The sequence below is a fragment of the Marmota flaviventris genome, chromosome 6 (genome assembly GCF_047511675.1).
Source record: "Marmota flaviventris isolate mMarFla1 chromosome 6, mMarFla1.hap1, whole genome shotgun sequence".
Lineage (NCBI taxonomy): Eukaryota > Metazoa > Chordata > Mammalia > Rodentia > Sciuridae > Marmota > Marmota flaviventris.
In genome coordinates this window covers 36422100-36446074 of record NC_092503.1, presented here as the reverse complement: position 1 = coordinate 36446074, position 23975 = coordinate 36422100, and the positions used below count along the sequence as shown (strand labels likewise).

Sequence of the window (23975 nt, the reverse complement as noted above, 5' to 3'; positions counted from 1 at the left end):
CTTAATCCTGCAGGCGCTACTGTGAGTAATCCCCATTCATTTCAACCATGGGGGTGGGGGGTGAATTCTCTTTCCTACTAGAGGATTCTGATACAAAGGGTAAAAATAAATATCCAGAAATATGGAAAGGGAAGATAATTTAACCTACAAAAGAATCAAAGTCAAACATCTTACACCTGTCCACTGCAAAACAAAAGCCAAAATTAATAGAACAGAATATATAATGCAAGAGGAAATTTTTTGACTCAATAATTAATTTCATGATGCCATTCTGTATTAAGTCAACCAAAAGCTATTGTTAAAAGGAAATCAGCTTAGAAAATATAAACTTTTTCTGAAAAAACAGAAACATTAGCTAATCGATTAAAGATTATTTAAACACAGTTCAGAAATGTAGAAGTTGTGGTTTAAAGTCAATTAAGTATTAAAATTGCTTGAATATACAGAATTGTTTATGACTATATATATGAGAAAGTTGCTTTAAACTGAAACGATTACTATAACAATGAATAACTTAATACAATCTTAGTCTATACATTTAATATTAAATTGATAAATACCAGGCTAAAGTTTAAGGGGTTGGACTAAAGGAATAATTTTTAATTCCTTCTTTCATTTTTTATTTTAGTAATTTGGAAAACATATATGTATTCCCCCAAAAAATTTTTTCTCAAAGTTAACAAGAGTATGATTAAAACAAGATAACTACACTCAGAATCATTTCAGAACATAATCATTCCAATTTAAGTTTAGTCATATCTCTAAATAAATGAGTCCAATAGTTATATTTTATCCTTGTAAGATGATACTTTCCATATACCAAATCCTACTAATCATACACAGATGATTAACTTGTTAAAATTCTTTCATGTGCAAGGAGGCAGAGCTATAACTACACACCAGCATAACAGTTGCTCATTATGTACCTGAACATAATAAAGAACTGGCTTATCTAATTATTTCTACTATTATTCAAGGTTCTTGGCTAATGAAATGTTAAGAAACTGCTACCTTGTGAAGGGAGGAAAAAATAACATAGTTAAATTTATTAAGCACTTTTGCCTATGATTAATTGGCTGGACAAATTGGAAATAACTGAGCTAGGCAGAAGATGAACACAGAATACTTTGAATTTTTAATTCTAAGCACTTCTAAGTTGAATCATACTGAATATAAATGGTCCTATTAAGTGAAATAAGTAAGTGTAAAATGGAAAATGTCAGAAGAGAAGCTAAATGACATCTTCAAATGTCATCCACAAATGGCATTTACCATCTGGATAAAGATCAGTTTAACTGACCTTGAAATGTAAAAACATAATTAGAACAGAAATAGCAGATAAATAATTATTTTCCATTAAAATTCATTGAGTCTAAAATCATGAAGGTGTAACTGAATTTTCTACTTGGAAAATACTTCCCAACATGCAGTGAAACTGCCTGCTGTATTTGCTCAAAAGTAAAGCAAGAGACTGGGGTTGTTGCTCAATGGTAGAGCACTTGCCTCACACATGTGAGGCCCTGGGTTCAAGCCTCAGCACCACATATAAATAAACAAATAAAATAAAGGTATTGCATCCATATACTACTAAAAATGTATCTTTTTAAAAAAGTAAAGCAAGTATTAGAAAAACAAAGAAACCAAGTAAATTCTAATTTAGGGGAATTAATGATATGTTTCTTTGACAGCAAGTTTATCTTAAAAACCTCTTTATTTTGCCTTCGTATTTATTGGTAGTTTTTCATATATAATATTATATATGTGAATTAAATAGAAATATGGTTCTTAAGTTCAGGAGAGCATAGGATTTAGTTGTGGAATTAATAAAAATTAAAAAGCTACCTAAAGGATCTTGAACTTTAATACTTTTGATCAAAAAGAGACCTCTTCTCTCTTCTGAGGTGTTTCTCTTTAGACAGAAGATTCACAGGGCAGCAAGGAAGGAGACAGACAAATGGGAACAATCAGGTCATAAGCTCTGTTGTTGAATACAGTGGCAGACAGTGCAGCTGGATTGTCTGCCTGCCTCTCCCCAAACATCTGTAAACATGAGCTAAGGGAGGGTGAAGTGGCAAGGACTTCAGGACAAGCACAGTGAAGGAGGCATAGGGACAACTGAAAGAAGTTAGAATGGCTTTACGTGAAGCAAGTATAAAGGGGTGCTTTAGAGAGCTATAGATGTTAATAAGAAAAGAGAAGGCAAAAATGTTTCAAAGGCCTGTATAAAGTCACTGGAGTCCTGGTTGGATCCAACAGTTCACTCCTACGGACTTAAAAAGTTGTTTCTAGACTTGGGCCTTAATCAGCCAAACTAAGATTGTGTGATAGTACACACAACACCACCTAATATAGTACTTCAATGTTTACAAAGCACTTTCACCTTGTCTCATGTTATACTTGTCAGCAGACTGAATAGGGGAAATACTTCCCTTTTGAAGGTGGTTAAGATTTAGCTATTAAGCAATGTATCTGAAATAACAAAACTATTATGTCTGTAAAGAAAGAAGGCAGAATCATTATGTTTCTGGTTTATTTTCTCCAAAGATTCCCTTTCTGTAAGATAAAATAAAAATTTGCCTCTGTGGACAGGGTGGAAGTCTCTCTTACTCAGAGCATCCCTTAATAGGCCCACTAGGTGCAATGCTTGGAGATTCTGGAGTATTAAAGTTCCTAACGAAGACAAGTCATTTACAGGTCAGGAAGAACACTGAAGTGGCAGCTAACTGCCTGTAGCAAAGCCCCTGGCCAGTAGAGACATACAGATCTGGCAGTGGACTCAGCCAGCATACTGGTGATACTGACCTCTCTGAGCCTTGAGTCTTCATCTCTAAAACAAAACTACTTTCAACATATTTATATGTAAATATCTGGGACAGTCATGGGCATCTAATCCTCTACACTGGTGGCTACTGAGTAACTGCAGCCTGGAGTATTGCTCATATTTCTCCTGCCAAATTAACTGCTGAATGTTAACTATCCCAAATGTTAATGCAAATTTAATTGGATAGTTTTGGGGAGTAATAGGATCTGCATTTTGCATTTTGACACCAAAGCACATAGATGCTAAACTACAGAGCTGATGCCCAGGGTATCAGAGTTATCCTCTTGTCCTTGTCCTTGAGTTCCTGTTCTCATTGTCCTTCCCAAGAACACTTATTTGACCTTGTTTCAGGAAGTACTTGTTGCTCCTGGGGGATGACTAGAATTTGAAAGAAGCAAGGTGGAGAATTAGAAGTTTCTATAGCAAAGTTCAAGACACCTTCACTTGTGGAAGTCAGGTGAGAGGCTCCACTTGCTCACTTCTCATTTTGTCTGTATTTTACTTAGCACAGTGGAAAGAATCTAGTTCTGACTTACTTTTCTCTATTATTCTCAGGCATAACACCTTGCTTAATGACCATGCAATCTCTGTTCAAAATTACTTATTATTCATCAGTTTTGTATGAGGTTCTTTTCTGGTTTCTTTCTTTTTTTTTTGGTGGATACAACAATAAATATGACAGACCCAGTTGTTAGGCTGAGGGAGTTTATAGACTAGCTTGGGAAAAATTATACATATAAATTGAAAATGAAATAAGTTATTATCATATTGCAGAATAAAGAATCTAATTGCCTACATGCTAGGCACTGAACTTGACACGGAAGTGGCTGTAGTGACCATATCGGGGCCTCACCTCATAATCTACAGTCTGTAAGTCTTGTAAGGACTCATTGAGACAGTGGACATCAAAGCATTTGGTAGGGTAAGGAATGTGGGTACCTGCTGTTCAAGTACAACCTCTACAAGGCTATCTTTCCAGGAAAAAGTAATTAACTTGAAGGCAGGGATGACCTTCAAGGTGACATTTTCTGCCATCCCTTATATATTCATACATATGCTTAGTAAATGTGCTAAATTAAAGTTAGATTAAGTATATAGTTTTCAACTTCATATAAAAGGCTGAGATAAGAGGTTATTTTTGGCTATTGCTAGGGGCAAGGCCCTTCTTAGGCAGCAAAGGGTGGCCAGGTAGGAAACAGTTTTGTTAATTGCTACTCCAAGCCTAAGGGCACTACATGGATCACTTAGGCCAGAGCTATACCCCCAGAGTCCCTTAAGGAAGGGACTAGGGTATTTTAACAGGGGCTGGTTCTACATGAGGTTTGTATCTGTCACATATATAAAAACTAAGCAATTTCAAACAGAACTTTATTAAGCTTTTGGAAACATAAAGACTTGCAACTTCAAAACCCATCAAAGTTATAGGGAGTGAAAATATATTAAATTTCAATAATAAAAAATACAAATGTTTGGATGTTTAACTGGGGACTTGTGCTCATTAGCTTATGCATCATACTCTCTGTAGTGAGAGCCTGGGCAACCTTCAAGGCAGCAGATTTCACCCCAGACAACTGTATAGTTATATAAGAACCCACTCTGGAGATTTTCTGCATAAGTTAGAGTGTCTAAGTGCCATCATTTGACATACTGGTTTATTTATTGAAAAAGACAGTGAACACTTTGGTTACTTGGTCTTTATGGCTTCCGAGGGTAGAAAGTTAAGGTGTCAAAAAGTGGCCCTGGGGGCTGGGATTGTGGTTCAGCGTTCAGTGGTAGAGCACTCGCCTAGCAACGGTGGGACCCGGGTTCAATCTTCAGCACCACATAAAAATAAAATGCATTGTGTTGTATCCATCTACACCCAAAAATAAATATTAAAAAAAAAAGAAAGAAAGAAAGTGGCCCTGATTATGGGGTAGGTTCCACTTGTCCTCAGCCCCACATATCAGGTCTTTAGTTCTGATTTCTACAGCATGAAACGAGGCTCTGAATGCTGAATAGCCACCGTCAGAGAAGTCACTGTATGCCTCACACCCTGTGCTAAAAACCCTTAAATAGGGCTCTTCAGTGGGTGAAAACTTGCGAGTTTAATGCAATATTTTGTCATTTATATCTATATTCTCTATGGCCATGCTATATACTATAGCAGGTATTAAATTACTGTTCATTGAATATTTGTTAACTACAACCTATAGCACCCCCCAAAATTCTGTTAACTAAATATATAAAATTAATTTTCATAATTAAATAATAGTAACAGAATTGAATTTTATACCTAACTATGAAACTTTCTGGGAGAACAGAGATGGAGTACTGACAAGGTAGAAAATGACATTTTCATAAAGAACTTTGAGAACATTCAGCTTAATTTTTGCATTTACAAATAAGGAAACTGAGGCTTATAAATTTCAGGTTACTTGCTCAAGGTTACAAGGAATGACTGATAAGACCTCAACACTAGTTTCTAGACTCTAGGGTATATGTTTTTTTCTAATAAATCACACCCAAGTTCACAGCTAATGACAAAATGGCTTAATTTTAATTTCTATAAGATGTTAATTCCTAATTTATTGACTATATGGATGAGAACTGACAAATGTTTAGAGGGCTGGTTTATTCATTATTTGCCAAGTAAAGTCTGTTTATAATTGCCAAAATTATAAACATGGTTGTTTCAGAGGCTTCATATGAAACTCAGTATTGCCTCCATCTGTGGTTATAGCTAGGAAAGCAATAGGAAAAAAATTCTTTCAATATTTCTTTCTCTGTCTTGGTTGCTACTAAACTCAGAGATGTTTCATAACAATGTACAACCTTTCCATTATGTTTTCCTTTACCTTCTCAGAGAATGTACTTGAACTAAGTTTAAAATCTTGTTTCAACAGTTTTATGCTTTTATTTGTTAAACATTTAATATCAGTTCTTTAGGTAGGTCAATGTAGAAGTCAAAGAAGTAAACAACCCTCCAATAACTCTCTATATAACTGCCATGGATATATTTAGCACTGGTAAACTGCTAACCTTTCAGATGGGTCATTCAAGGTTTAGCCCAGAGGCCTTGGACCATGCTAAACTGAACTCTATGCAGAGTAAAAAGTTGGAGACTTTGCTCCCATGAATACAGTTTATCAGCAAATGCAACACACATTTAAATATGCATGTATTGAATAATGAGGCTCCTTATATTATAAACATCAAAATCAATAGACTTTCTAGATGGGAACTGGAAATGTGCTAAGTGATGACTAATTAGGTAAAAACTGTAACTTCTGTGCTTTACAGATTCAAGAGTATGAAGTTTAAAATTACTAAAAAAGAACTGTGAACTGATTCTTATGCAGAGGTGCACAATGCTGACCTGCATTTTTATGTAAGTAACCAGAAATTTGAAGTTTAAAACAAAAGTTCAAAATATTTCACAAAATAATACACCAATTTTTAATCTGTATACTACTATGCTTCTGCGGGGGCTTGGTGTCTGAAAGAGCCATTTACCCAACACTGAATCTTGGAAACTAGTTTAGAATTCAAGTAACTGCACATACAATTTCATTTTGAAAATTCAACAAAGTTCATAATTACTAAATATGTTCATGTTTTAAAATGCACTCATAACACATGGTCACTTTCTGGAAGACAAACTTTCCAATGTTTATCTGGCACACTGTATGTTAATTTTGTCTCTAGTATTCCTGTCTACATTATTCAACAAACTATTGGCTTTACAAGACATGTCTAAAATAATATGGCTTAATTGAGGCATTTAAAATATCTATGGTTATTTTATTAAAAAAAATCAGTGATTACTGTTCCATTACCAAACTTTAATAAACTACTAGAACAAGGGGAAAATATTTGTATGACAAAGAAATTCCTCATTAAAATCATCTCTTGAGTTGCTTCATTGAGTTATCACTTAGTATTTCTCTCTTTTGTTTCACTTTATAACTTTGATTAATAAGCCCTATCAAAATCAGGTATAGCTATAATCAATCCTTTAATTTAAATCATATATATATATATATATATATATATATACATAAAACTATAAACAGGTAGAGGAAGAACTTGTCTATTAAAGTATAAAGAGAATCCGAGTGTATAGACATACTCTCAATGTATTAAAAAAATAAGAAAGAAAGAAAAGAGAGACTACTGTTAAAATTTATACCACTAATTATTTTTGTGTGCCAGAATGAAAGTGCATTGTAATAGATAGGATATATTAACCAAGTGTGCAGGAAATAAAAGTCCCAAGATAGACAATGTTATTGCAGTTGGCAAGTGAATAGCCCTCTGCAGCAAAAACTGGAGAAAGTTAAGAAAGTTATTTTCTTTTAAGACTCTTATGCAATGGTGAGGGATGAGAAAACACAAAGAATAGAGATACTGAAATGAAAAAGATCTAATGAACAGTTCCTCTCACCATCTCACTCTCTCTTCTCTTTGGTTCTCTGCTGGTGATTTCTTTGCTCAAAAATCTGCCATTACCGCTTCTTCAATGCCAGACCTTAAAAGTGACATTAGAAGACCCTATCCCTCCTAAAGAGCATGGGACATTTCAAAGCTTTGAAAACACATTTCCCTCCTGCAGCAGCAGAATTATGAAGGGCAGTGACCCTTGACTTAATGAAGCAAAAATTCACCCAACCCAGAGAATGTGTTGTCTGGAGCCTTCTCCACACCCTCACTTTATTCAATTTGTGCATAACCCCTTCTGCAGTCATAGAGCTAGGTGCTGTTTTCACAAAATAACTTTTACAGAAACCTCTGTCTCTGATCATTTGTGATGCTGAAAAACAGACTATAATGTTCCCTGAGTTATAGAATGTAAAGATATTTTTCTCCAGCAAAAATCCATACTGCTCATAGCAATTGTGTTTTATAATCAGAATTAGAATGCTATTAAGATTTTAAGGCAGCATTCTAAGAGGTCCCTCTTGTTTGCAGTTGGCAGTATATCAGCTATTTCAAAACCAGCAACACACGGCAGAAGACTAAACTAATTACCTCCATCCTGCCTCTACTCAGTTCTTTTTGCTCCCATGTGTCTACTCCATGCTTTCAGGGGCAAGAGATAAGCAGACGGATATGAGCAGGTGCATAGGATCTGGTGCAACCACTAGCCCTGAGTGCAATTGGTCAATACCCTTGAATCTAGTTAAAGCCTTAGTAAATGGTTCCAGACTCTAGCAGATGGTTTATTGGTCCCAATGGTACTGTTTGATGATATCTATGTGACTCCATATTAGGAACTAAAATCTTAGAATAAGAAGATTGCTTCTCTTTAGAATGTTCTATTTAACATTTTATGACTTTACTCCATAACCAGTGTCTTTTCTTCATAATGGCGAACTTGGCCTGGTTTTGTTTTTCTCCACTGGTAGAATGATATGAAGGGATTATGAGACATGTGGATAATACTCAAAAAGATTCGAATATGTTTTCACTTTATGAACAAGGAAACAGAGTTAATAATATCTACTTTGCAAAGTAAGCCAGTTACTAGTGCATCTCAGTTTTAAAAGTTATCTTCTTAGAGGATAACAAAGTTATCACTACAAAAATCTTATTTGAATAAAACATTTCTGATTTATAAACATTTTTAAATGCCTTTTCTATTTTTTATACCTTCCTAGTGTTATGAAGGCATACCTCAAATGAATGATTATGGAACATTCCTGCCAGAATATTTTTCAGTTATTCATTTAGTACTCCTTAAATCCTTATATGCCACTCTGTCCTTTTCTATTTCTATTTTTCTTCCCCACCACTGCCTATTTTCCAATGCCATTTTTTTTAATAAAAGGCTATTTTAAAAGTTGATGTCTTGAACAAATATGCCTAAATTTCCTATGTTTTATGGTTGTGTTTGCTAATCAGGGATTGGAGTTCAGCTTTTACAACTCCAAGGAGAATGTAAATTGTCTCTTTGGCTTCAACATACATGCCCACACTGACTGGTACTGCAGCATAATTTTCCCATCCCAGAACTGGAGCTCTGCAAGAAGAAAAAGTCACAGGGAAGTGTCTAGGAACAGAATCAAGGGAATGCGTCTTCACAATGAATGTCCTGAGGATATTCCCGGGTTACAGCCCTTCCTTCCTTGGGGAAGATGTACTATTAGTTTTTATTTTCAGACAGGCAAGGTCTCCATCTATCTTTCTATTGGATGTATGATATCTGAACAATTTATCCTTCCCAGAAAATCAGAAAAGCTTCCAAAATGAAAATTATAAAATTGTTATACTATTCTTAAATATAACTTTGCCTATATCCACTAGAATAAGAGTCACATGAACCCAAATTACAAGGTATTTCTCTTTTATCTCTGGTAATCAAGTGATGATTGCTTTTACTCGAATGTTTGTAATTATATATAAAAAATGAGAGAACTCAAGTGATGTATGTACAGGAAAAGGCGCCTAATGAGACTGACGGTGGATTTTTTTCTTTGTCCACAGGAAGATATAAAATGGCTACTCTTGTGGGTTGAAAGGTGTTCTTTTGGTCCCATCCTTCTCGCCAAAGTCTTACATTAATGAACTACCTTCTAGTACCTCAGATTGGGGCCTCTTTTAAAGATAGGTTCTTGGCAGAAGTAAGTTGATCAAGTTAAAGTCAAGTCATTAGTAGGGCTCTAATTTAGCATGACTAGTGTTCTTATAAGGAGAAATTTAGAAACAGCTATAGGAAAATACTATGTGAACATGAAAATGGCCATCTAAAAGCCAAGGGGACAGTCCTGAAACAGAGCTTTCTCTCACAGCCCTCGTAAGGAACCACCATGTTGAAACTTTTATTTAGGGTTTCCCTCCTGGGAGAAAGTAAATTGTAATTTAAGTCACCTAGTTTTTGATACTTTATTACAGCAATCCTAGCAAACTAATACAGCTAGCGACTTCATTTTGTATCCCTGGAAATGAAACTTTTATTGACACTCTTAATTGTCATTACTGCTGAAAATAACACATATCTCTATTAATTTCATGTTTGATTTCTTTATAGAAAAAAATCTATACTGCTCTTTAAATGGCAATTTTCTGAATTTCATTATAAAAGTATGCAGTGGCAGATGTAGAGAATCATCTAAAATAACCTTTATAGTCTACAATTGAATGAATAGAGGTAAGTAGAAGTTAGAGGTCTTTTAAGGTCACCCAGTTACTTACTGGTGAAGATAGGTAAGATGGCTCTCAGTCTCTGTAATATTCTACTATAGTACAGAGCCACTCCTAACTAGTAGTCAAGGATCACATATCATTAAAATGATTTTCCCTGTTTTGTCGTGTTAAAAAGATGTTTAAAGTCAATATGTCAAGATAATATAAACATACACTAAGAAATGGTTTACTCCACTAAAACAACTAAAAAGTCCTTACACTTTCATATACTTAATCAGACCATCAATATTTTCCTTTTTTACATGGTAAATACATTTTGTACTGTTCTGAGGTAAGCAAAGAAATTATAGGTGGCTCAGTATCTCAGAAATAATCAGGATTTTCTTTAGAATTCTGTATATCCAAGCAGAGGAAACTGTTCAGAAGGTCACTTGTACCTCTGCTAGTTCTTTGAAATAATTTTAATTCTCTACATAATAGTTTTTACAAGTTGCACTTGTGTATATACTCAGGTAGTTTTCAAAAAACATTATTTTAATTCAAATTAAACAAATATCATGGAGCTAATTATTTATTGCTAGATCTTTTCTGTTTCTTCTCCAATTATTTTCTGTGATATTTATTTTGTTCTTTGAGAAGAGTCAAGGTAAATGAGGTAGGAATCTTCAAATAGTTAACATTGAAGAGAGAACTTTGACTCTTCTACCCTAAAGTGTAGTACTAAGATGAATTGGTTTAAATTAGAATTAAATGATTTCAGGTCTAAACAAAAAAAGCCTTTAAGCATAGATATGGTGTGATAAAACTGGCTGGTATGGAAGATATTCAGGTTGGTCATTGGTGATACTCTTAAGCATCAGACCAAGGAGTTGGGGGACTTGTTACAGAGAAAGTTCAATCAATGATTGGTACAAACTGAATGGCCTTTGTATCCCTGTCCATTCTAGAAGTTTACATTTCTATAAACTCAGTGCTTATCTCATAAAACTGTTGCCTTCAATTAACATAAGCTTCATTCCTTCATACTCTTGACAGCTTTATAAATGGTTTGCTGTGTAATTTATTTAATTAACAAACATTTAGATAACATAAGGATGAAACATCAGTTGCCACTCATACTATGTCAAGTTAGAGGCCAAGCTCAAGCTAGAATTTTTTCTTTGGTGCTCAGTTGTTGGTATGAAATCGGGTACTTGTTAGTACATCAGATAAGAACAACGAACTGTCTTACGATCATTAAAAAATACAAGTGTTTTAGTAGTCATATTGGTCTTTGGAATTATTTTCTAAAGAGCTAAAATAGACATACATCATAAAATAATCAAATACTAACCTCTTTCATTTTTTCCAATTCATTCTGTAAGGCTTGCTTTGCAATTTCAACTTCTATAAGCTGTTGCCTCAGTTTCTCATTTTCATCTTCTGTTGTTGTTCTCTTTTCTTCCACATTTTCCAATTCATGGTGAAGTCTCACAGATACATCCTTTGCAACCTAAAATAAAATGTTTGTAACAATAAAATAAAAATTTGATTCATATTGAAAGTATCAGAAGCCAATACCTATACAGTGGTTATTATGTGCCAGCCAGTATTCCAAATGCTTTATATATAAACCATTCACATGTATCAACCATTTAATCCTCACGACAATCCCATGAGATCAATACTATTCTCATTCCTCTTTTATAAATAAAGAAACTTATTATTCCTTTTTTAAGGATACAATCTTAGAGAGTTGAAGTAATATGTTCAAGGTCACACAGCTAACAAGTTGCTGGGAAGTCAGGCTGTAGAATTTGTTCGCTAACTTGTATGCTACAACCATGGTAATAAATGTTCTACTGTGTTTAATCACATGTAGAAAAAAATTTCATATATGTTCTCTAACAAAACCAGCAGGTGATGCTTCCATTATTGCCCACATTAAAGAATGGAAAAAAGCAGTTTCTACAAGTAGGGGATGTGTTTATACTTTGATCTTATAACTAGAATTCCATGTACTTAAATTTAGGGAAAATTTTAGTCCCTGACATTAGTTTTTTTAATAACCATGAATTTTTTAATCCAAAGTTTCAAGATTATCTTGAGTATTTTAGGGGTTGAAAGAAAAGTAGCATAGTCTGGTGTAGAGGATTAGAACACCAGCTGTGGCTGCAACCAGGTGGGGAGTGAGCCTGATACCTCCCAGTCATGTTCTAGAACCAAGCATTTAACTTCTGTAAAAGGTGCAGCCTCTGCATCTGTAAGATGGTTCCATTAATTAGCTCTACCTTACAGAGGTGTTTTTTGTTGTTGTTGTTGTTTTGTTGTTTGTTTGGTTTTGTTTTGTTTTTTTTAAACCATGTGAAGTAGTAACCAATGCAATCATGCTTGTCACAGTGCCTGGTACCTATGGAGCATTTGACAAATTTTAGAAAAAGAAAAAAAAAATTAATACAACAATGACTTTCATAAAATTTCACTCATAGCTTTCTTTAAAAAATGTACAGTAATTACATTATATTTTCATATTTTAGTGAAGTCAATACAATTAAAAGTATATTTGATTGTCTGACTTGACAAATTTAATATCTGGTTTGCATTCTCAATGAACCTCCTATAGTCCAACTGAACCCAAGAGAAGAGGCCACAATGGTCTAAAAAAAAAAAAAAAAAAAAAAAAAATGCATTTCAAGGTTGGGATTTCTCCCCTGGGAGAGTTTCTGAGGGAACAACTTTCATTTGCTTCACTCTCCCTTTTTTACATGGGATGCGATTTGGACAGTTTTCCTTTCAGGGAGTTACTTAAGAGTTAAGGACAGAAAGGAAGGAGTCCTGGAAGGTGAGGAGTGGAAACTTGAAAAAAGAAACTAGACAAACACCAGATTCTAAATCAAGGCCACAGTCTGAGCAGTGCCACGCCCATGTTTCAGCCTAGTAGGAACATAGCCTCTTCCCACCGCTTCTGAGAAAGCTATGGTTAAAACAGCAGAGCCCCCCCACAAGCTCGATCTCCGCAATAGTGTTCTTTCCACACACATGGAACTCTGAACTCTTTGGACCCACCTGTTTGTTCTTTCCCTTCTGGGACCCTAAGTTTTTGTGTTCAGCCAGTCACTCAATATCAAAGAGTCCCTAAATCTTTTGTCAGTCATAATCAAAGGACGCTGAGCCCTCAATCAAAGTCCCCACCCTCTGCCCCTGGCGCCGGCCATCGAACCCCCAGGCCGCGTGCTGCAGACCTTGAGGTCCTGCTCCAGGCTGCGCAACAGCTCCCCATCGATCTCCCCAGTCTGCGCGTAGCGGAGTCTTTTGCGCTCGGCTTTGCGGAGGCGGTACTGCAGGATCCGGCAGTTTTTGTTGGCTCTCTCCAAATCGTGGCGCATTTCCTGCAGTTGACAGGCATCCTCCTCGAAGAAAGTGTCCCTCATCTCGTCCATCTCAGTTCTCAGCTCATCGATCTCATTCTGAGGAGGTGACAGGCCATGAGTCAAAATCAGCCTTGCCTCCAGCCCCTCCGACATATACCGTACACACCCCATCCTAGCTTCAAATTCTCAACTCCCCCCCGACCCCCTCTCCAAGAGGCAGTAGTGACAAGAAGGTGAATGAAGAAGAAACTTTTTTAAAAGGGCTCACTTAAGGTCTTCTTTCGCTCTCTTACTCTAGCTCACTCCATGAAGTGGGACAGACCATAATAATTAGAGAAATGAAGGTCCAGATTTGATTTTAAGTGAAAACCTAACGCAGATTATATCAGGTTCTGTTTCGAATCTGGATCCGGCCTACGAAATCCCCTCATTTATTGCTCGGCTTCCTCTCTAAGGCTCCCTAACAGGTTAGCGGCCTCGCACTTACGCGGGGACACGCCCTAATCTTCCGAGGCCCACGCTTCCCCTCCCCCACTCGGTTCCCCCATCCTCCTCACCTTGAGAGTCTCATTCTCTTCTCGCAGCTTCTCCATCTCCTCCTGCATTTCTTCTTGTTCCTGGAGCTGCTGCGGGTGCGGCTGCGACGAAGGGGGCGCCGCCGCCTGCATGCCCCCGCCGCTACCACCGCTCTCTGAGCTCTGCTGGGGGCCCTCCGCTGCCGCCGCCATTGGGGAGGTGGAAGGGAGGACGAGGGGCTCACAGATGGCAGGGGCGCCAGCCACTGGGGAGCTACGGCTGCTGCTGCCGCCTCCGCCGTTCTTAGTGTGCATCTGAGCCGCGGCGGCCGCCGCCGCCGCCCGCTCCTTCTTGAGGTGGAACTGGATGAGCTCAGACTGCAGACATCCTTCCTTCCAGTAGCTCCCTCCACCGCCGCTGCCGCCCCCCGCAACGCCGCTTCCGGAGTTTCTGCTGCTGGGGCCTGGGGTTTTACCCGCAGAAGAGGTGGATGGCGAAGGGGAGGCCCCCTCCCCGCCGCTGCCTCCCCTCTGCTGAGCGCGTACGCCTTTCCCTCGCCAGCCCCTGGGCGGCGGCGGCTGCGGAGCGCCCCCCTCCCTTTCCCCGGAGCCGCCGCCGGCTCCTCCTCCTTCCCCGTCCCCTCCTCCTCCTTCCCTGAGAGGAGGGGGTTCCCCGACTTTCGAGGGCACGGATTCTAGCTCACGGGATGGCTCCTCCGGCAGCCCCGGCCTCCTGCCGCCCACAGCGGCCAGGGTCGCCAAGGGGGCCGCTTCAGCACCAGCCGCGGGCTGGACAGCTCCCGGAGCAGCCCCTTTGGGCGCCAGGGGCGCCGCCTTCTCCGCCCCGCCTCCGCCTCCTCGGGCACAGGCCTGAGATGCCGCGCGGCTGGTAGCCTTGTTACCCTGCTGTTGCTGCTGCTGCTGCTGCAGCTGCAGCTGCTGCTGCCGAACAGAATTGAGTTTGGTGCCGGCCCCCACGGCGGACCGGTTGGCCCCGGCTGTCTGTCGGAGAGAATTTTCCCTTGGTCTAGCTGGTGACTGAGCTCGCTGCTGCTTTCTGCTGCTGCCCTCCGGGTGCAGACGAGCCTCAGTGGCTGCGGCGGCGGCAGAAGCTGCGGTTGCGGCAGGGGCAGCGCCCCCGATCGGTGGCTGACTCATGGCGATTTAGGAAGACCCTACCGGAAGAGATTTGGAATCGTCCATCACTAGATCAGCCTCCCCTCTTACCGCCACCAACCTGCCCTTCTGAGCTGGGACAGAAACAAAAGAGGAGCAACATACAACATGTCTGCATTGTTACAGAGCAAAGGGTGGTTTTACTACACAGGAGAAGCCCCAGAAAATTATGAGGTTTGGAAGACACTTAATAGAAGCATTGACTTTAGAAATAGGACGTAGAGTTGTCAATTCTCATTTTGTCCAAGGTGGCGCTGTCTCCATCTCAGTCTGTCAGTAAAATGACAGCACTTTCAAGGTATCAAATTTTGGAAAGGATAACCTATGGGGTCAGAAAGGAATCAATGGGATCAGAATAGGGTAGAAAGAGGCTTCAGAGTTGTCAAACCTCTGCTTTTTCAACTTTGGCTTCTTCACCATTGAATCTATATGCAACACCCTGGCTTAGTAGAAAAGGTTTCATTGAATTAGTATTCCTAAGTATCAGTTAGAGGGAAAAGGTTATGATGTAAACTACTGGAGAAAATTTGCTGTAAATGGATTAGTGACAGTTTTCTTTGGCAGCACCAAGTCCCAATATTGTCTTTACACTATTAGAAATGTAAAAATATAAATGATGAATGACTAACCCTCTGTTTCAAGAAAATAGTGGTGTTAGGAAATATATGGTTTAATGATTTATAACGCCAAAGGGATTATTTTTATCTTAAAAAATACTTTTGGAAAAGTTGATATGCAGGTCTGCAGTTTCTTAAGTTTCAGGTAATGAATTTTCCTACGCTTACCAGTTTTGTGGTTCTTATGAATCATTTTAGTTTTAGGTATAATTGCAAGATAGAAACTACTTTCATTCTTAAGGATATTCTTAGATGGTATATAACAGGCTAAGTTTTAAGTACGTTTAAAGTGCCCATTCTCTCTCTCCTATAGAGCCAAATTCAAAGACAGAATGACCCAGCACCCAGAAGGCTGTTGCATTTTTCCTCATGATAGCAAAATCAATTTCTATTGTGTATCTTTCTAAGACACATCCATCATTGCCTTCTAAAATCTGGAAAACATCAAGCAAGCTACTGCCTCATGGGTTTTCCCTAATGAGACAGTTAGCTAGTCCACTAATCAGTTTGGTGCTTTTTCCTTGGAAATGTCATTTCTCTCTAGAGCACTGAAAGGGCATTGCTAGGCATAAAGCTCATCTTGAAAAACAAACCAAAACTACTCCTCTTACAAGAGAAGATTACCTGCCACTCATTTTCCTTGAATTATTCCTGTTATTGTCTATTTTAAGTATTACAACTTAGCATGTAGTAATCACTCATTTTATAAAAAATAAAACAAAACATTACTGAAAGCTATCTTCTCTACCTCTCTTTCTGTTTCCAGCATCTCCTTCTAACTCACTTTGGAATATAAAGGCAAACAAAGATGACTGGTGGTGGGGATAGGGTGTTCATCAACTTTCTTTCTATATCTTCTACTGGAGCCACAATGCTATTAGAATATTTTGTCTACTTAATCAGCATGGGTCAGCCTAATGTGGGCCACCAACAAAGTTATATTGCCAATGCAAACTTATTTTTGTTTTAAATTAGCAGAACCACTCTTGAGCTGAGAAGCCATCAGAAAAGCTTACACTTAGCCCCCAGACAGCTTTAACCCAGAAGAAAGCTTCTGGTTCCAATAGCTGGGCTCCACAATAAAAGGCACCTGACTGCTGACACTTGACTCCCATAAAGTGACAAAATGCTGCATCTCTTCAAGTCTTCCCCTGTGAAAATTGCCACCCAAGTCACCTGACACGGCCCACATTAATAACACTTTTAATATAGAGTTTTTCCTGCCCTCTGACCCACCCCATCTCTCATCCCCATCCCTTTAGAAATCCAGAGGAACTGCTCACTTCTCAGCAGAGACGATGTTTGGAAGAAGTTGAATCAAATCAACAGAGCTTTCCTTCTGATATTCCGGAAACCTCGGGGTCTATTCCAGTGTCTTTCAGAGACCAGGAAAATTCATCTTCTTAGTATTATATGCGACTTCTGGCTGAGCAAGACTTTGGGCCCGCTCTTCCCAGTTTCTCACCCACTGAATTTCTCCAAACAATGGCGGTAACCAGAAGACTCACTTGCCTTCAGACTCGGTTACTTCTCGGCTGTGGACTGCAGGGCTCAGGCTGCAGCTCTCAGTAGGCGAACGCTGGAGGTACCAAGCAGTGCCAGACGCTCCCCAGGAAGTGCAGTGGTATTCATGAGCTGACCTCACCGGACTGGGCAGGGGAGAAGGCGGGATTGCAAAGGAGGACAGGATAGAAGTAATGCAAGAGAGATTACTTTCAAGAGGAAAGAGAAGACGGGGACAGGGGGTCGGGGTGAGGGTGGGAGGAGGGAGACTGGAAGACAAAAAGGCCAAAGCCACGCCCGAGATGGAAGATCTGCAGCCGCACTCAAAGTCGTAGCTCCACTCTCACATCCCGTACTTGGCAGAGGATTCCAAAACCGCTTAAAATCGGATGCATTGGTTTTCTGCAAAGCTTTGTTTCGGGTCCGATCAATCTCCATCAATTATTTATTTGAGTTATTTTCCCAGGGAGGCGGATTCGAACAGCTTTCCGGGCGTGACTAGCGTCTCCAGATGCAGCTGCGAGGCGCTGGCGGGCGGCTGCTGGGAGTTCTCTTTGTTCACTCACTTTAATTCTCCGTCGAGCTCTCCACGAGGTGCTCCCTCCCCACCCCCAGTCCGGGCGGAGTCTTCGGTTGTCGTTTCCGCGAAGAGATAATGGTTGCCAGACCCAACGTCCCAGACAAAGAGTTCTTGCGAAGCCACACACCAATTTAATACAAGCCGAATAAATATCGGCTTACAGAGACGGTTTGCAGACCAACTCGCCCTGCATACATTTGCCTGTCTCCTTTATTGAATGCCAGTTTCTTCTGTGAAAACAAGGAGCAAGTGCTGGGATCCACGGTCTTTATTGTAGTGCACACCAGTAACAGGAGTCAGGAAGAATGTAGTTATAGAATATCAGCTTAGAAGAGAGCTAAGAATTTATGCTTTTATGTTTATTCATACGGTTACACAGTGACAATATTTTAAAAACTGGAGTAGAAAATTCTCTCTTTCCTCTCCAAGTGACGATTTATCTATTTATTATTTATTTTTGTGGGGATGGTCTGTGGGGGAAGACAGGGGAACCTCCCTCCTGCCTATAAAAATTCCTTTGTGAATTTGCAGATGAGAATAAAAGTAAGGCACTACTTGAGAAAAGGCATTTTTTTTTCAAAATTAAATTTCTATTTAATTTTTATGGTGGTTGTGCAGGTAAAATGTTTGAAATAATGAAATTATTTATGCTAACATGAATTTTAAAAGATTTTATTTTCCAAGAGGATATTTTGCCTTAACCATAAAATAAAAACAATTTGGGAGTAGCTTGCATACAAGTAATTATTACAGCAAAATAAAAACATGTTCAAGCACCAGAGTTAATATTCCCAGTGACACAGGAGACAAATATGATATTATAACAAAATCATTTCATGTCTCAAAATAGAGGTTAAGAGATGATGTGTGCTTGGCCCTGTCCAAGGTGCTAGGGATACAAAGAAAAATCAAGAATTGTGCTGGGGAGGCTCAAGCGTATTGTTGAAAATTGAGATAATTTCCTTATTATTGAAATATTTCCTTATTCAAGTATTTTTTAATGGAGGAAATGTGACATCTGTGATGTATAGAATGAAAGACTCAAACATTGATAAGCATATCAAAAAAGGGGATTAGCAAAGTGAAAATGTAATTACAAGTTATTTTGAATTTACATTAGGTGATCTCATTATGTGCTCAAATTTGAGTTGTAATATACTTAAGAAATATTAAATTTACAGGTTTCTTTTAACCAAAGTAGATACAAAATACCTAAAATATTTCTCAAGTTAATATCTTCATATAAAATATTGGCATTATAAGCATAGTCTAAGGACACAAAACAGAGGCACTCCTTCTCCTGACTTGTTACTGTATTCAGGCAGCTCTGTTTCAGTTTTTTCCTGAGGTATAAATATTTATTTCAATGCAATTAGTAACTTTAAGAAGTCTAAAAAGAATCAAGGATAGATTATCATACCTGCTTAAATTAAACAGTGTACCAAAATGTTTTACTTTATAATTTAGTAGGATACAATTTTAATGTTAAACTATAATAATACAGGATGACTACAAGCAATACTTAAAGAAGATGTGCCTTTACTCATATAAATATGATGTAAGAACGTGAACTTTTGAACTAGAAATTTATCTGGTTTATTCCCTTATTTGCTGGTTTAAAGTAAATTTCTTCAATTAAGCAAACACCAAAGATGATTATTCAAACAATTTTCCAGAATCTAGAAAGGCATTGGCATTATTTTTGCTGTTTCAGAAGCAGGCTCATCAACTGACCTTTTAATGTCTATTTGCAGAGTAATGAATCATCTGTTCTGTAGGCACAGCAAGATATGGATCTTCAATCAAAAGAAGAAGATTCAACTCTAAATCCCTCAGGAAATACATGGCTTAAAATGTCTACCCTTCAGTTATAATGACTTTTAGCCATAACACAGCATTTGAAATCTATTTGATTACAGTTTTTAAGGTACTTTCACTCTGTACACACACACACACACACACACACACAGAGTGAAGTAAATCTCTTCCTCTTTTAAAACACAGCATATTTGAATTTCAGAGATGTTAAGTGATTTATTCAAGTTCACTTTCACAATTAGCTTGGACTAGTTCTTTCCTCCATCAAGTCTGCTTCTTATTTGTCTCCAGTGCCTTTTTCAAATACCACAACTTAAAAATCTATATGGATAAGTCTGATTTTGTATTTGTATCCTGCTTCAATCTATTTTTACCTATGCATAAAACATCTCCATTTGGAGGTAATATTAACATTTTATTTTCCGTGTGCATTTTTTTCTCTTTCCTTCAACTGGTCTCTATTTAAATCGGTTCTATCTTTCTTTTTGAAAACTCAACATATTCCATATATATTTTTCTTTTAAGGAAACCATCATTTGATATATTTTCCCATTAAACACTGGCCTTTATTGCTTTATTTTTTTCATTTGCACCTATTTTCATTTTTTTCTTTTATAGTTGTGGTGTGTGGGGGGTATGTGTGCAGGAGATCAGACCCAGGGCTCTGTGCATGCTAGGCAAGCACTCTACCACTGAGCTAAACTCTCAGCCCTTTTTTCAAAAATTTTTATATTATCTTTTTTTAAAAATTTCCTTTGCAACAATTATCAAAATCCAGAACCTCATAATTCTGTTTAGCTTTCTGCAAGTTTCTATTAGTCTGCTGCAAATACTTCTTATACTAAATGTTAGATTCTTTTTGCCAAATCCATAATGCCTAATGCTGCCAGTCTACACCTTTCTTACACAATACTTTCCTCATGTCACTCTGCTTATAGTCCAAACTCTTCTTCCTATACATCAAGGAAATATACCATCCCATCCTGTACTAAAATGCTCTCCCTAATTCTTCACTGTCCACCTCCCTGACCTACTTAGATTTTTTTTTTTTGTCTCTTACTCATAAACATGCAGGCTCATTCTGCTTATCTTCCTCTCCTCTTGCTTATCCCCATACTTCACACGTTCTTCATCTTCTGTCCAAAATCTGCCCATATTTTAAAGTTCAGCCTAAATTTCAAATCTTTCCATAATATAAACTTAGTTTTGTTAGTTAAATTTTCTAGCCTCAGTTTTTAAAACTTGTTTATTCATTTGTATATTCATATATGCAACACATATTGCTGAATTCATGTTATTAATAGTATCTAACTTGTGTGATAATTATTACAAAATGATGAAAGTAGTTCTTTATCACTATGCATGGAAAGTGGTAATCATGACCAATGTTAAATGATTACAATGTGTCTGGCAGTGTAAACTGGGAATAAACATCAGTTATCATTTTTACTATTAATATTTTATCAATATTATTACATTAATCAATCAAGTTTTGTAATTCCCAAATTTCAATAAAGTTAATTAATGTCTTATGGCCATGATGGTGTATACCTATAAACCCAGCTACTCTGCTGGTTGAAGCAGGAGGATCTCAAGTTCAAGGGCCTTAGCAAGACCTTATTTCAAAATAAGATTTAAAAAAGGATTGGAAAAGTAGCAGAGGCAGAAAACTCCTGTGTTTAGTCCGCAGCAGCACACAAAAAGCATCATCCTGGATTATTTGATAATCATGAATATAGATGGTAGATATATTAAGATAGTATTCCCGTTTCTCTTGTTAACTCTAGGAGAGAGTTGAACAGATAGAAGCTGATAAAAATGTACAAATTGACTGGTAAAGTTCTAACAGAAAAAAAAATAGCTGATGTTTCTAATTTTTTTTGAGTAATTTAGCTTGGAGATGTGCCATTGCTTTGACTTTTACTGGCATATGTATATAGTCACATAGCACATTTGTTCTCTGGATTACTCTTAGATAATAATGAATCATAGACTTGTTGGCTTGTAAACACCATGATTTATCCTTTTAGATTTAAGTGTCTACACAAACCATATTAAACATTGTGTTAAGCCTAAGTTTAGGCATCAAAATAAGGGCTAGTCTATAATCAGAGTAAATGCATATATGTGAGAGTTTAACATTACAGTTTAACATTCTGACTAAACCCTTTTAGTTTAATTCTAATATTAGACAATGATATTGGGAATGAGAGAAATTACCCACGTCTCTGCTGTTGTTACACTCACTGTTGAGTCTTGATAGTCAAACTTCTAATATGTTACTACTCTAAATTCTCAAGAATATTCAATTTTCAAAATTCAACCCAATGTCTAGCCATTGTATTTTTCAATGACAGATTGCAACTTGACCTCATTTTCAATCTTGTCTTAGTGGAGATTTTTAACAAGTCTGATATTTATTATACAAATGCTATCCACTTTCAGGATGACCATTAAATTTTACTCTAATATCACTAGTTTAATAAGTTTAAATCATCAAATTTTCTATATAAGCATTTTTTTAGTTGTAGATGGATACATATCTTTATTTTACTTATTTACTTATTTTATGTGGTACTGTGGATTGAACCCAATGTCTCACACATGTGAGGCAAGCGCTCAACCACTGAGCTAGGACCTCAGCCCTATATAAGCGTTTTAATAAACTTTATCTCACCTATCCTGAATCTTCCTGCACTCTCAGCATTCATTGATATTTATTATGCTTTAAGATGAACACAGTTTCCGGATATGGTGGCACGTGCCTGTAATCCTAACAGCTCTGGAGTCTGAGGCTGGAAGATCACTAGTTCAAAGCCAGCCTCAGTAAAAGCAAGGTGTTAAGCAAATCAGTGAGACCCTGTCTCTAAATAAAATACAAAAGAGGAGTATAGGGGTGGGGGGATGTGGCTCAGTGGTTGAGTGCCCCTGGTTTCAATCCCCAGTACCCGCCCCCCCAAAAAAAATGAGCACAATAGATCAATACTCATTATGCCAGAAGAGTAAGAATAATTTCCTAACTTACTCTATATTTCTCTTGGTATTTTAGTACAAGTTGTACTTTTCTAGTTTCTATCTTTTCTCTTGCTCTCTGAATATAAGAAAAAAAAATGTCTGAGGGTTCTATATATAGAATTCTAGCAAGAATTCACTGTGCATGAATTATGGCAAACTTTTATATTATACACTTAAGATTAAGGAAACTGCAAAGTTAATATTCTAACATTTAGCTGATCCAGTTACAGAAAAAAGAAGCAACAGCTACCTATATTTTATGTTCTAATATCCTGCTTCTCTTGTTGTAGATCTTAAATGTTAGTGAGATCAAATATAATTCAGTCTGTAGTCACTCAAATTTTGTGTATTATGATTTGCAACGATTAGGGTATGCTAGGTTACTTTGTCTTAAGTCATTATTCACCCAGTGATATTTATTTTATATAAGAATTTATTCAGGGTCCTCAAAGGAAATATGTGACACACTTAGTTTAAGATAACTTGAAGAATTTAAGATAATTTTAATAGGATTCCCTTATAAAGGGACTATTTATAAGATATAGATCAGATGTAGGAGAAACCATAATGTATATTTCAGTAAACTGTGATTAAGAGTGTGGTGCTCTCTCATAATACTTGGTAAGAAAAAAAATGGCACCATTGACCATCACATTAAAAAGATGAGACAGAGCAGTCACTGCCACCCACAAAAATACATATTTAGACCATGCTACCTTGAGAAGAACAGTGGTTTTCTACTGGATAACATAACCAGCTCAAGGTGATCTCACTGTGCGGGGGGGCGGGGGTTAGGTAAATGTTCATGAATATTCAATGAATATTTCAGCCATCTCCCTGTATCTGGTCTCCTGCTTGGACTGTCCATTGGCTAGTTAAATGAAATCCACAGAGCGATGCAGCCATTTGACACAGCCTATCCACACTAGTCTCTCTTGGTTTGAGAAATAGATCTAAAGGGGTCAAGTGTGTGTGTGTGTGTGTGTGTGTGTGTGTGTGTGTGTGTGTTCATTTATTTTATATTAACACAATTTGCCTTATTATTTAATTCTTTACAAAAAATTCTGGAGAATAATTTGTTTCTTAAGTAGATAATCATATGATATTAATTTCCTCCCTTCTAATCCTTTGGTTTTAAATATATTTTATGTCTAGGACCACTGTTGCAATATTGGACCGAACATATTCTATATACAAAGATATGAAAAACTGTACTCTATATGTATAATAAGGATTGTAATGCATTCCGCTGTTGAGTATTAGAAAAAAATAAAATCAATAAAACTAAAAAAATCAATAACTTAGCAATTATGAAATTAGGAATAAATAAAAATTATGTTGATATTGTATATTGACAAATATTTTCCAAAGTAAACAACATACTTGATGATTTATTAGAAATATTCAATTTAAAATTAGAACCCAGACATGGATATTTACTACCATTACTCTTAT

General features: G+C 37.3%; 1 protein-coding gene across 1 annotated transcript in view; it reads right to left on the bottom strand.

Moving 5' to 3' along the window:
* Positions 1-14969, bottom strand: part of Mtcl3 (MTCL family member 3) — a 35563-nt gene extending 20594 nt beyond the window's left edge. Inside the window, exons 1-3 of the mRNA XM_027947393.2 lie at positions 13854-14969; positions 13168-13392; positions 11280-11438 (exon numbers count right to left, since the gene is read on the bottom strand). Coding sequence (XP_027803194.2) covers positions 11280-11438; positions 13168-13392; positions 13854-14969 — 1500 coding nt within the window. The remainder of the gene's footprint in view (positions 1-11279; positions 11439-13167; positions 13393-13853) is intronic.
* Positions 14970-23975: the final 9006 nt, after the last annotated feature.